This window comes from Cyprinodon variegatus, unplaced genomic scaffold (genome assembly GCF_000732505.1).
Source record: "Cyprinodon variegatus isolate N-32 unplaced genomic scaffold, C_variegatus-1.0 Scaffold1189, whole genome shotgun sequence".
Lineage (NCBI taxonomy): Eukaryota > Metazoa > Chordata > Actinopteri > Cyprinodontiformes > Cyprinodontidae > Cyprinodon > Cyprinodon variegatus.
In genome coordinates, this window is record NW_015151642.1 from 78,993 (window position 1) to 92,396 (window position 13,404).

General features: G+C 36.1%; 1 protein-coding gene across 1 annotated transcript in view; it reads right to left on the minus strand.

Annotated features, from left to right (window-relative positions):
* The window catches only part of LOC107102021 (bone morphogenetic protein 7-like), a 13,122-nt gene extending 3,245 nt beyond the window's left edge, over nucleotides 1–9,877 (minus strand). The window contains exons 1-3 of the mRNA XM_015401156.1: nucleotides 9,304–9,877; nucleotides 3,779–3,968; nucleotides 625–773 (exon numbers count right to left, since the gene is read on the minus strand). Coding sequence (XP_015256642.1) covers nucleotides 625–773; nucleotides 3,779–3,968; nucleotides 9,304–9,703 — 739 coding nt within the window. The 5' untranslated portion in view covers nucleotides 9,704–9,877. The remainder of the gene's footprint in view (nucleotides 1–624; nucleotides 774–3,778; nucleotides 3,969–9,303) is intronic.
* Between the last annotated feature and the right edge of the window lie 3,527 nt (nucleotides 9,878–13,404).

Genomic DNA, 13,404 nt, shown 5'->3' on the forward strand with positions numbered 1-13,404 from the left:
CATATCATGCAGGATCATGCAGGATTATATGCCTGAACAGCATCCTGGAGATTTAAGTGTTATCAAGTCTACAGGTAATTATTTTGACATTCTTTAATTCTGGGTGATTTTTCTCAGTTTAATGTTGATCGTGTGTTAAAAAATAGTGTGCATAAAGACTGCAGGTCATAAAAAGGGATCGGGAGGTCTTTTCTTTTCACTGATCAGTATTTGAACTGGTCTCATCTCCTTACAGGTAATTCTTCATCAAGCTAAATTCAGATAAACAATTTATTTTGTTGTTATATTAATGAATGATCATCTCACCTTATGAGCTTTATAAACCTTTAATCTACTTTCTCTTTAGCTTTAATTGTTATATCCTCTAACCTTTATTTTTATTACATCAAATAGGACTATGAGTTACGGTTCTGTCAGTTACGGTTCTGTTATTGTGTTCCCCTTAAAAACATTTCCTGAAAAATGGAAAAAAGCCTGTTTAAACAAGGCAACAACCTAAAGAAAACTAATAACCACAATTAATAAAGTCGCTTTTTATTCATATTAAGTTCAGGCTTTTAGTTCTAGGCGCAGGACACTGCTGCTATTTTGGAACATCAATGCAGGAGTAGAAATGTTACTGACCATGGCCGTCCTCAACAACTAGGTGCAGTCCAAGGTTCTGTTCAGGTCTGAGCTGCCATAGGGTACTGGTAGCTGTGAGATCAAACACAAGCCATCCCTCATCTGAAGCCCAAACATCTTGCTGGTCCAGCAGCAAAAGCTCAGCTTCACTGAAAGAACGAAAATACAATGTGATATTTAGGAAGGAATCATCAGTTTATTTTTTACCAACCAGTTTATGTTTTAAGTTAAAATCAAATTCAGAAATACACCTTTTTAAATATACCACTTGATTATTAAAATTCATAAAAATACATTTATGTGTATTGCTGAAAATAAGTTTTTCATCAAAAAGTAATTCTCTTTGGCTTGACTGCTTTTAATCGCATGATTCTTGTTTACATACCGGTATATAAAAAGGTTTGAACACCAGAGTCGCTCTGGTGTCCACAGTTGTCCCTCTGCACCAATTTAGAGTTTTATGTCTTTTTTTCCCCCTGATAACTGCCCAGTATTTACCTCCACCCATCTTCCTGTAAACTCTGATAGGTTTCTGTGCTCATCAGAATTACAGCATGATGCTGCCACCACCAGGTCTCACTATGAGAGTGCCATGTTTAATTTAATGTGCAGCGAATGTTTTGACCAGAAAATGTTTACTTGTAGTAAATAAATTTGGATTCAGTTGTGATCTTAGCAGAGTACCAACTTCAGTAGGTATGCTATGACTTGATATGGCATGTAGTAAAAGCCAAATGTAACATCTAATGGGCCATTTTCCTAAAAAGTTTTCAAAGGCCAGTTCTATCATTTAGGTATTGTTCCACAGATTTTGAAAATCTAACAGATAAAATAACACAACATAGTTCTTGACATAGAAACCATTGCACACTGTTTTTAGTTCCAGTCTCCAAAACATTTGTACATGTTGCAGCATTACAGATCTACAAGCTCTCTAGACATCGTTAGTGTACAGTTTTGGACCAAATTCTGTGGGATTTAACTCAGATATGATTTAAATTTAGGTGGTTTGCCTGAACTGAGATTTACCTCTCAGACTCTATGTCTCTATGGCACATTTCAAAGACAATGACGTTTACAGACATCAAAGGTGGCTGCTGCCTTCTGGTCTGTCTGGGGTTATCTGTGCATGACAATGGTGTTATTTTCCCATCATCGTCAGCCTTAGTGACCCATAGTAGAGAGCTACTGGCACCACAGTGACCACCTTTTTTATGGAAATGAAGGCTTGAATTTTATTCATAAAGTTGGTTCAGCCCATAGTGAATCAGAAAAAAACATGGAAAAAAAAGAGTGCATATATGGTAGAAGTTCAACTACATTTAACGTGCATACTGTACGCAGATGATGGTTTGCTTTTTTCTATTGTTTTTTTTTTATTCAGTACAAGTTTTTTTCAAGGGTTAAATTGTATTGTAAAATTTGCGCAAGTACTATTTAAAAAAAGGAATTGGTTCATACCATTCATATATAGACCAACAAATCTTGTATATAACAGCTAAATTAGACATTTGTACTTCAGATTTTGAGCTTTTAGCTACGCTATTTTGTTGCCAAAGAATACAAATAAATATTAAAATAGTCATTCAGGGATTACTAATGTTTAATGATTAATTTTTAGCTTTTATTGGCACTGTAAGGAAACTTGCCAGGGATAGCAATTTTTTCACAAATCTGTAACTTTAGTTGGTGCAACACCTACAGACTCATTGTTTAAAGAGAGATACGAAAAAGATACACCTAATACAGGCTTCATATTACAACTTACAAAGAGAACCTCCAAAATCAGCTCATAATGCCATGATAGTTCAAAAACATCATAATAATCTATCATAAAGTCTACAAATATCATAAAGAAATAGAGAGAACATCTTCTATGACAATACAAACAAACATTGACATCCCAATTGAGTAAACATAAATAGAGGAACAATATGAAGAAAATATTCAAAGCAAATATATGTGATGTTTTATTAAAAAGGTACACAGTAAAATAATGAAATATTTATTCTGGAAATAATTCCTTTGGTAGAAATTAAATAACTTTTGCATCATTTCACTGAAGCTAAAATAAATAAAATACTAAAAGTTTGACAAAGAAATGCTTCACATTTGGTTGCTGTTGGGGGCAGGATTTATAGACTAATAAGGTGACTTCTGAGGGCACTGGATTTTATATAAGTATTTATAGGTTTCTAAACACAAATGCATGCCACACTTTTAAGATTTTCAATTGAAAATATTGTATATTTTCAACTACACTTTCAAACAAGGGTTTGCGGGACGTAGTTTTAAGTGTCTGAGATAAGTTTAGTGAGAGAAAGGTGTAGGCGAGGCTGCCAAGCTGTAAATGAAAATGTTTTACTGAGAATGTTAAGAGAGCAAACCAAAACATAGCAAACAAAACACAGAAGTTAAAGTATAAAAAATGCTGCAGAAAAACATTTGAAGGAATAACTCCATGTGTGAAAATAGTGACGTCTGAGGGGGTTCAGCTTTATTTGTGGTGTGAGCTGTCTGATGAAATTGGAGGTCTCCTGAGAACAGTCCAGTGTGGATTCAGTGCGAGCAAAAAGAAAATCGCTGTGTTTTTTACAATTAACACTAATGTCTATGTAAACATGTCAGGGCCGACACTCACGCAAGCTGAAATGTCACGTGGGCCAGACAGCTTATCTAGACCACAAGAGGATAATAGAACACACCAATCCACAACTTTGCAGCATTTTCCAGGAACTTCTCCTGGAAAATGTTTTCAATCGTTTCATTAAGCTTCAGTGATTTAAGAGATTTCTCAGCATTCTTCTTCATCATAATGGAGGTAATGAAGAAGATTTATTATACCATTCCACCTTAAAGAGCTGTAGCTCATTCATGTGCCAGAAATTAAATATATACTCATGTTAGCATTTTTTTAAGCGTGATATAAAAACCATGAAGCTAATTGGAATCAGACCGATGATGGTTATAAATCTGATATCAGGACCTGATTAAAATCCAGCTCTTTTAATCCAAAACTACAGATAGATTGAAACAATCATCAATGAAGGTGTGTCAAAAACAACATGTTTAACGCTTCAATTAGCAGGACTGTAGGAATCTTTGAAAATGTGGTGAGCAGGACAGAAAGGTGTCCTATCAGGAGAACGTTTACCTGCCAGGGGGCTCCTGGAGGACTTGGAAGACACTGACTTTGAAGGTTTCATTCCCAGCGCGCTCCTGGATGAAATTCTTGTAAATTCTAAACTCTGCCGCCGTGATGGCCTCGCCCTCCGGAATACGGGAGATATCAAACCGAAACACATGCCTGTGCAGCTGGAGCAGAGGGTCGTGGTCCAGATCAACTATCGGACAAAGAGAGACAGTCATGATAGAAGGTTTCTGATTCAAACTTCAGAAACATTTAACATCCAAATGATGATGCCACACTTGAATGTGCAGGTTTTCGTTAAAGATTACATTTAAAGCATTACAGGAAGATTTGTCAATATTCCAGTCATGACTCATCAGATTTCCCGATAAAGGAAAGCCTCCCAAAAAACTGATGCTTCCACTATCTCATATTTTCTATTTGCAGAAAACAGATTTAGCAGAACTCCATGAGATGGTCAAAGTGTAGGATATTGTGGATTTTTTAAGCATATCTAGTTTAAATTTGTCATCCCCACACAATTATGCTGCCACTACAATGCTACGGGTACGATGTGTTCTGAGACATCCAGCTTTTCATCACTCATATTCCATTTATGTCCAGTCTGATCACAGAAAATGACAATAAAAGTTGTCTAAGTCTGGGTCCTCATTATGCTTTTTCTTCTTCTGTCTAAGCTAATTCATCCCTGCAGCCTTAAATGGAAGATGAGCTGCATTTATGCCGAGATTAGATTACAAACAAATTGGCTTTATTTAGATCTGTTACTCTGATTTTTAATTACAAGATTTTTAAAAACTATGTGTAGTTTTTTCCTTTCATTTTATTGTAAAATGCATTTTCAACATATTTCTTTAAAGTATTGATTTTCCACAAAACATTTATTTTTGAAAGCTTCATGTTTTTTGTCCTAAAACCATAAACCAATAAAACAGTACCAATAAAACTTTATTTTTTCTTTATAAAATCAAAGCAAATTTTATGTATTCCATATGTATTAAAAAGTCTTGTTTTTTGAGGGGGTCATGGAGCTTTTGCAGTCAAAAGCTAACAATTTGCAACCAATTCAAAGGCAAAAACACCTCTTTGGATTGCTAACTTTGGGTGCTTATCCCAGTATTATCCTTTAAAATTCCAATAACACATTAAAATGTGTGGGAATAATACAATAAAAGGCATAATAAAAACAGTTTATAATGGTATACCAGTCAATGATAAACTTGTTTATTCAAGTTTTTCTCTGCTGGGTTTTCCTCTTCCCACAATCTTGGAAGAACTTTGTCAGAAATAGGAAAAATCCTCCTTCTATGAGTGGAATGACTAATCTAAACATCTTTTAAGTCAAGTTTCCTTTAAATATGGGGGAGATAAAAACACATCCGTGGCTTACTTTAGCTCTCTAAAATCACACACATGTGCTGACCACAATAAAAGGCCCATTCAGGCTCAGCCCGGAAAACCGCAGCAGCAAGTGCACATCCACAAAACGTATGGAAACCCACACCTATTCATGTGAGCCTTTACCGCCCGAGTCTGCTCCCACCACACCTCCGTAATCATTTTGTAATGCATCACCATGCAGTGATTTACTTTTGATTGAAGAGAAGAAAGCGGAACAGCAATAACCGGTGGCACCGCAAAGTTTCCACCCGTCCTAGAGGCAGCTGAGGATATCCAACAGTTTTCTGAAAAAGCAGGGGTCAGGCAAAGACGCAAAGGATCCTCAGGGTATCATGACATTATTGCAGTATTCGCAACCAGGTTGACTCTTTTAAGGAAGAGTGGAGATCTTTCAGACCGAGCAACTGATCATCCATCTTAAACGCATCCTTCCTTCTTGCACAAATCATAACGTCATCTTGCGTTCCCACTGATGGTTTGAGAATGTTTTAGAAGAACATTCTCCATCTTAACATGGCCCTAATGCTAAAACCCGCATTTTTTTTTTTTTATGGCACCACACAATGACTCACAGTCCTCTAAAAACCCTCTTAACAACAGAAAAACACACACATGCCACGAGCACTGTGAGTGCCGCATTCTAAACCCTGCTAGTCATTTGTTTGACCGCAATTAAATGCTGCAGGGGGAACGAGGGGTGATTTTATGAAAGCAATAATTGCTTGTAAGCACTCGGTGTGTTTACGTTTGGGCCCATTAGCTGCACAGATCAGACCTCAGATATGCAAACTTCCCTCTGGGAGACATTACAACACTACAGATTGCTCCTGACACTGCAGGGCCACACAGCAACACACAGCTGTCATTAACCTATGGCAATTTTATAGTAAATCCTTTCTCTTTACATGGTGACAAGTTTTAATATCCATTATGATTATCTATGATTTGATAATGCATGAAGTTTTGAAACTTTAATTAGTTTAGAAGCTTTAACATTCTTGATCATCACCATCAGCATTGCCAATCTTTTTTTTTTTTCTTACAAAGGATGTTTTATATTTATAAAAAAAAACAGCTATTAAATTCACCAGTCTTAAATGGAGTAATGAATGAGTAGTTTTATGGCCCCATAAAAACCTTTTTATAATCATCTTAACAAGGCAATCGGATTTTTTTCCTGCATCTGATTAAAAAAAAGAAAAAAAAATAGACTCTTCTGCAATTTGATATTATATTGTTGTGGAAATTTCCCAAGTCTGGTAGGACAGAATTTCTCCTGTCTCACAAAAGAACAGTGATTCCGTGCTTTTCTGTAACAAATAAAGGGAATCTAGCATTTAGTAGAAGCAACAAACCAAACCACACAACAGGCAACCCTAGCTCTAAGTAAAAAGACAGACCACTGGGGCTACTGCAGCTGTTGTTTTTGAGCATAACATTACTTAGGTAACAAAAAATCATTTATCTAAAATTAGCTTTTTTCTCCATCTGAAGCCAATCAAGGACATTTGACTGCAGTTTCCAGCAGAGCATTTTACCTTCTCTTTTAATTACTATATGTACAGCTTTAGCTAATACACTTTATTTAATGCCAAATAATAAATAATTGACCTGGAACATTTTAACAGCTGAATTATGCTGTGGTGGAGTTAAGCTTGCATTAATAAAGCATGAACTTATAATGTAAAGTGAGACTCTCATTGTCACATCATGGCTGCTTGAAACGAGGTGATCTGCAGACCGTTGTTTTAGAGGAATGTGATGGTGCATTCAAAGCAACAGTTTCTGCAGATGAGTTTCTATGCTTTGATTAACAGTTTCTATCACGAGGAGTCTATTAATCATTTTGGTGTACTATGCTGACTGTTAATCACAAAGAGCTTTAAAACATTTCCATAGGGTGTTTGTTTATCAGGTGTCCAAACTACTGATTACTTTTTTCTATGACTTCACCATAACTTCTCATGTCTAGCTGCTTTGGATGCCACTATATAAAATCATACATCTGTGAATTGCATTAATTAATATATCATCTGAAACAAACTGTGGAGTGATTCTGTTCCGTTGGCAGATATCCTATTTAGAGGGTCTTGAAATGATTGCAAAGCCACCAAAAACAATGCCTTTAACAAAAGAAGGTACAGAAAACAGCTGGGCAAAGTGGGCCAAAAAGAGAAATACTACCCACCCACAGTCCTTTTTTTCTTCCTTTTTCTTCCCTCTGCTTCAGAACTCTTCAAATGTGAAACCGCATGAATCTGCTTTGGTGTTTAGAAACATGTTTCCACTTCTCATTAGCTAAAGTAAAAGTTCATAACTAAGGATATGGTGGATGAGACGTTCTGTTCTTGCAGTGTCAGATGATTTTACAGTGGACTACATGTACTTGTGCTGAGTAAAACACGTAGGTTTAAGCACATTAATATAGGGGATATAAAACTAGCTTTAGTCTCTCCACCGGGCACACGCCCCGAGGCAGAATTCCTGGTGTAACAAAACAATTACAAACACCATACTGCCTGCTGTTTCCCTACAGAGACTTCAGAGCTTTCCACTCCAAGGCAAGCAAGTGGAATTCCTCCCTTTATTAAATCAATACCATTTCAGTTACCCCGACTTTCTATCTTTCATTTATGATCACAAAGTATCAGAACACACAGTGCATAAAAACAGCTGTGAGAAAATCTATGAGGGCCAAAAAATACCTGTTTAAATAAAAGCTAAGCATAGAAATCAGATACTTCTTGGAAACCTTAATGTTTTGTTACAAAGAGAGGGACCCGAAAGTGTCTAAAAAGAAGAAACCACTATAAAAAAGCTACAAATGAAAGTACACTTTTCTTCAATTAAACTGTTTTATATATCAATAGGATAATAAAAATGGTCTGGCTCTATTACTTTTGAAATTAATTTAAATTTATCTGCACAAGAGCTCGCAAACCATCCAACATCATCAAATATTAAGACGCAAGAAAGAAGCTGTGTGTAAAAAACTAAGTAAGGTTTAGTAAGTTTACTAAGAAAGGGAACAGGAAGCTGCTAACTGAAAACCACCACATACAATGAAAGCAAATATCGCTTTGATGCCAAGAATGAAAAGAGACAAGGATCCTACAGAAGCAACTGTTTCCTCCCAATAAATCCGGAAAAGGTGTCTCACCTTTGGTACTGATAGAGAAAAATGTTTAAAAGTAGATAATGTTTTGATACCAAGATGGACATCCCAGCATCATCAGGAAGCTCAAACTATGTGCATACTTAGCATGTTAAATGTTTAAATCAACTATAATTATGAGGAATTTAAAAAAGCCTGAAATAGAGATATTTTGACAAGTAACTGTTGTATAACTATGAACCATTAAATCACTGGAAAAGTACTAATAGGACTCAAAAATGAGGAGATTTGTGCATAATACAAAGAGCCATCTTTGATTAAACTCCTAGCAAAGTCTAAATACCTCATTTTATTCTTAACCACGGTGGTGGGACCGAAGCTTAGTCATGGGGCACCATCTTCTCTCTATATCAAAGACTTTTAAAGTAGAAGACACATGCAGAGCTGCTGCAATGGTGACTAACAAACCATTGCAGCAGCAAACAGCAAACAACTTAAGAAAATAATAGATTGAAAAGGCACTGCAATAACTCTAGAACTCTACAATCGCATTTGGATCTTAAAAAAAACAAGATGAATGTTCACAACTCTGGATTAAATGAAACAAAGTTGGAAAGACAAATGGACCAAAATTCATAATCAAAGTGACGGATGAAAGATGATTAGTTCTGTTTATTGCTGTTAAAGGTGGTTCCAGAAGCTACAGAATTTTGGCTGTAAGTTTTCCAAACATGACTTTAAAAGTTTCATTTTGAAAATTAATACTGTAAAATATGTAGTTTTGTGTTTTGTTATTACTTCTGGTTAGATTTTAAAAATTTTAGAAGCTGATTGCAATATTAATGACGTTTATTATGACCCTAAATGTAAAAACTATAGATTATTTTTTTTTATCTCTTAAAGGATGAGGTTTAATATTAAAGTTTGATTTTATACTATGAAAATACATCAGTTATTTAATGAAGTTACTCCCATTATTTAGACATTATTTCTTACAGCAGTGTAAACTCACTGAGGTTGACAAAGCTCATCACCGTGTCTGCGTCGTCCAAGAAGCGGCTGTCTAGTGGACTCACCACCGCTGAGGCCTGACCCTGTAAAACCTCTCTGTACTGGGAGTATCTGCGCGCCTCTGCCTCCGTGGAGATGGTGTTGTACAGGTCCAGCATGAACATCGGAGCTGCGTTGTGTTTGGTGTGAGCGTGCGGCCGCGGCCGGTGCGGCAGCCCCAGGATGGAGAGGATCTCCCGCTGAATTTCCCTGCGCTCTTGGCTGCGCAACCTCCTTTGGATGAAGCTCGAGCGCACCTCGTTGTCCACGGAGAAGTTGGAGTAGGAGACACGCGTGGCCGGCACGGAGGAGCACCAACCCGACAGCAGGAACAGAGCGGTCGTCACGGCGCTCGCCAGCATTTTTGATCTATTTTATTTATTTTTACGCACGGCTCTAGCCGGTTAGAAGGAGGCGCTGGAGATACGACCAGCTATCCAGGCTAGTTTCTGGCATGTGGGGAGAGTAAAACACGCCTCCCACTATCAAAGCAGGGTGTCATTCATTCATAACTCAGCGTTACGCAGCGCCTTACCGGGATCCAGCCGTGCGCCTCTCTGACTGCGAAATGAGAGAGGAGTTTATGTTTCTCTGCGTTAGGGGAGGAGCAGGAACACTTCACAGGAGTTCATACCACGCTGAAAAAATAAACTTTTAACTAACAAAATAATGCTTTTTTTGTAGTTTAATGACTGTATATAATGTGTTGGTATTAGTTCAGTTTAACAAATAAAACAAATGATATACATACTAAACTATAATTGTTCAATTCTATTTTTCTTTTTTTGTTTATGTGGCTGTTCTTCCCACCTTAAATTAGACAGAAAGAAAGAACTCGTTTCTACTATAAGCAAATATAGATGACATGCATTTAATAATTGCCTTTAATAAAATTGCATGCAAACCATCTCCCGAAATTGTGGACTATAGTCTTGATAAAATGCTAATCAAATTCATAATATTGGAATGACATCACGCCCTAGTTGGTTGTAGATGGGGTGGGGGGGTGACGTATATGCCTTGATGTTTGACAGCTCCTTCTAAATAAGACAAAAAATGTGAAAAGTAAATAAAATATTGTGTAATCTTTCACTTACACTGAACTGTGAGCTTAACCACACTGAGGCTCGCATTTAACTACTGTCTTTTGACATTGCCAATAGAAATTCAGACTTTAGGGGCATAATTATCCAACTGTAAACTCATTTAATCCGAATTTTGAGTTTTAGTAAACACATTTTACTAAAGGTAGCCTTTAAATCAAAGTTATAGTTTAGGGGAGCACTGTTGCTGAATAAAGAAAATCCAACCTGAGCTCAAAGTGAATGCACCCTGCTGTCTTTTTCAAACCGTAAAAAACTGTTCTACTTTTTTATTGAGTTAAAATACTTATAAATGGTTAAATCCTTGCAAACATATCATCCTTTCCACATTGTATCGGAAACACTAGACAAAATGAGAAAAAAAAAAGACTACATAAACATCATTAAAGGCAAATCAATATCAATTGGCACAAATACAACTTTATTTTTGTGTAATCAAAAGGTTATTACAGAGTACATTAAGAAAGTTAAAATAATAATCTTAGATCATAGTTGATATCCTTTTTATATTGCAGGTAAAAGAAGCATGGATGGAAGACATAAAGTGCTCTTTATCATATAGATGGGAGTGGACCTTCGATATTCCATTGTAGGCTAATGCCGGTTTGCAATTTGGATAAGATTGTCCAGGTGGAGATTAAAGCAGTCTCTAAGTGGATCAGCCTTTATTTATTAACTGTCTTAAAAATCCTTTCTTTTACATTCAAGGTATTGAGGCCAATTCTTTCTTAAAACCCTAATTGTCTTATTCATACGGTGCTTAAGTTGTCGTTTAGAATCTGCATTGAGAAAAGGCAAATCCCATGATCCCTTTTACAGCACAGAAATTCTTTGAACCTAAACAATAAAAGATGGCCCACCCTAATTGCTGAGTAATCAGCAGTAGTCCAGGTACATGATGGGACACGCCAATCTCCTTTCAAAGAGGAGCTGAAACTGTTACTGCACCACTCAAAGCACTAGTTAGAGAAAGAGGACTTTGCAATGAGTGAGACCAGCTTTACTTTGGCTTAAGGAGAATATAATAAGTAGACTGCTGCTATTTTTAGTGCTTCAGCATATTACAACTACAATTGTAATTGCATTTTATTAATATTGAATAAGGTTGATAAAAAAAAAAGAGAATGCATAGTTGTAAAGTTGATAAACATGTCTTCCAAACTGATTTAACAGATAAATGTTGGATAGTGGGTATATGCATGTTAACAGCAGCTGCAAGCATTTTTTGTAATGTTTTTATTGGGTTTGCAAGGATTTTTTTGTGACAATATTCTTATGAGAATATGTCTCGTCAAGCTGAAAGGCAACCATAAATATCTATTTTTCTCAACTGGGCCAAATGCTTTGAACTGCATTTTCTATTGCAGCTCTTGGTAAAGGTGGAAAGGGTGCTTACCTGTAGAAAAACCAAATGAAAGAGAAACAGGAGAAAAGGAAAACTACAGTGTATACAATTGAAAATGTCTACTAACTAAGCTTGGTACATCTCTACTACTGCTTACACGTGCAAGACCATAGCTTTAAGCTCATTTTAACATGATTTATACAGTGTGCATGTATTTTTTTTTCTGCAGTTTATTCAAATAACTTTATGTATATATTACAAATTGTATAACTTCCTTGTATATTATAAGTTTTGTCCTTTTGTCTTTGTCAATTTTGTTGTGACACTGTTCATTGCTGTTTATATGTGCTACTGTGACATGTGGATTCCCTCAACGTGGGATGAATTGAGTTTATCATTTAAAAGTCCAATACTATTTTACATTTGAAAATGTAAAATATTAAAGACGAGGCCCCGAGAGCCAGCTTTTGCTGTGTGTGTGCAGAAAAATGTATCTCAGATTAGGCAGACAACCTCCCAAAAATCTCCTTATTCAGCCCTCCTCTGGCCAGGCTGTTTTGGCTTTCCATGCCCTCTTCCTCACTAGGGCCACAACCCGCAACCATGACAACCAGTCAGCGTTCATAAAGATTTCCTGGGAGCATTGAATAATACATTAGATGAAGGCCATAGCTTGACCTATGGGCTGCTGCAGACTATTTCCCATAATGACATCATAAGGGGAAAGCTTTTCAAACAGAGTATTTTGAGCACACATTAGCTAATAGGCGAAAGGCAATGATAGAGATTACTTTTTTTTATTTGTGAACCTCTTACACAGACTTTAGGACACACATGACAAAATGTTTATCAAGTGAATTTGGCATAATATGAGACTTCTAAATGAGGGAACTAAAATTTGTGTTTGTTTCACCAATTTTTAGCATCCCTCTCTATTGTAAAATTCAGGTTAAGAGTTAAGATGAAATTCCTAGAGGGTTGGTTAATCCTTGAATGTGAAAAAGCAAATTGACAAATAAATTAAATGATGTCATTGTCCTGACAATGTGAATACAGAGACATCAGTTAGTTGCATTTAATTTTGATCAGGGGTATCATCAGTTTAAAAGGGACTAAAAAACAAACAAACTTAACACATTAAAAATATTATTCATAAAATAATCAGAAAATTACTATTTTAATTTTACAATTATATAGTACTTTTTATTGGTCTGTCATGTGTACTGCCAGAAAATATCCCTCAGTGTTTTTATATGCTTTTTAAAAAAGCCTCCTCCAGGTAATTTTCAGGAATAGCATCCAAGTTCACTTAAATTACACCAGGAGACATTGGAAACCCAAAGATTTTTATCACAGCACCTGAATGTCAGAGTATATGACTCATTGCTGCAAACTCAAATAAATTCTAGGTGGACACAAACATTCGTAAACCTTAGTTCCCCTTCAAAGAGCAATTATTTAGGTCACCGGTCTCTCTATGGCGGTTAAATTATCCTTATATGTAAACATACAAACTTGAACAATGGAAGTGAGGTTTTCTATCTTTTTTCTGTGATTTAAAGAACAGTCTTTATTTTACCTACTGCTGTCTTTAGGATTAACAAAAAAGGAGATG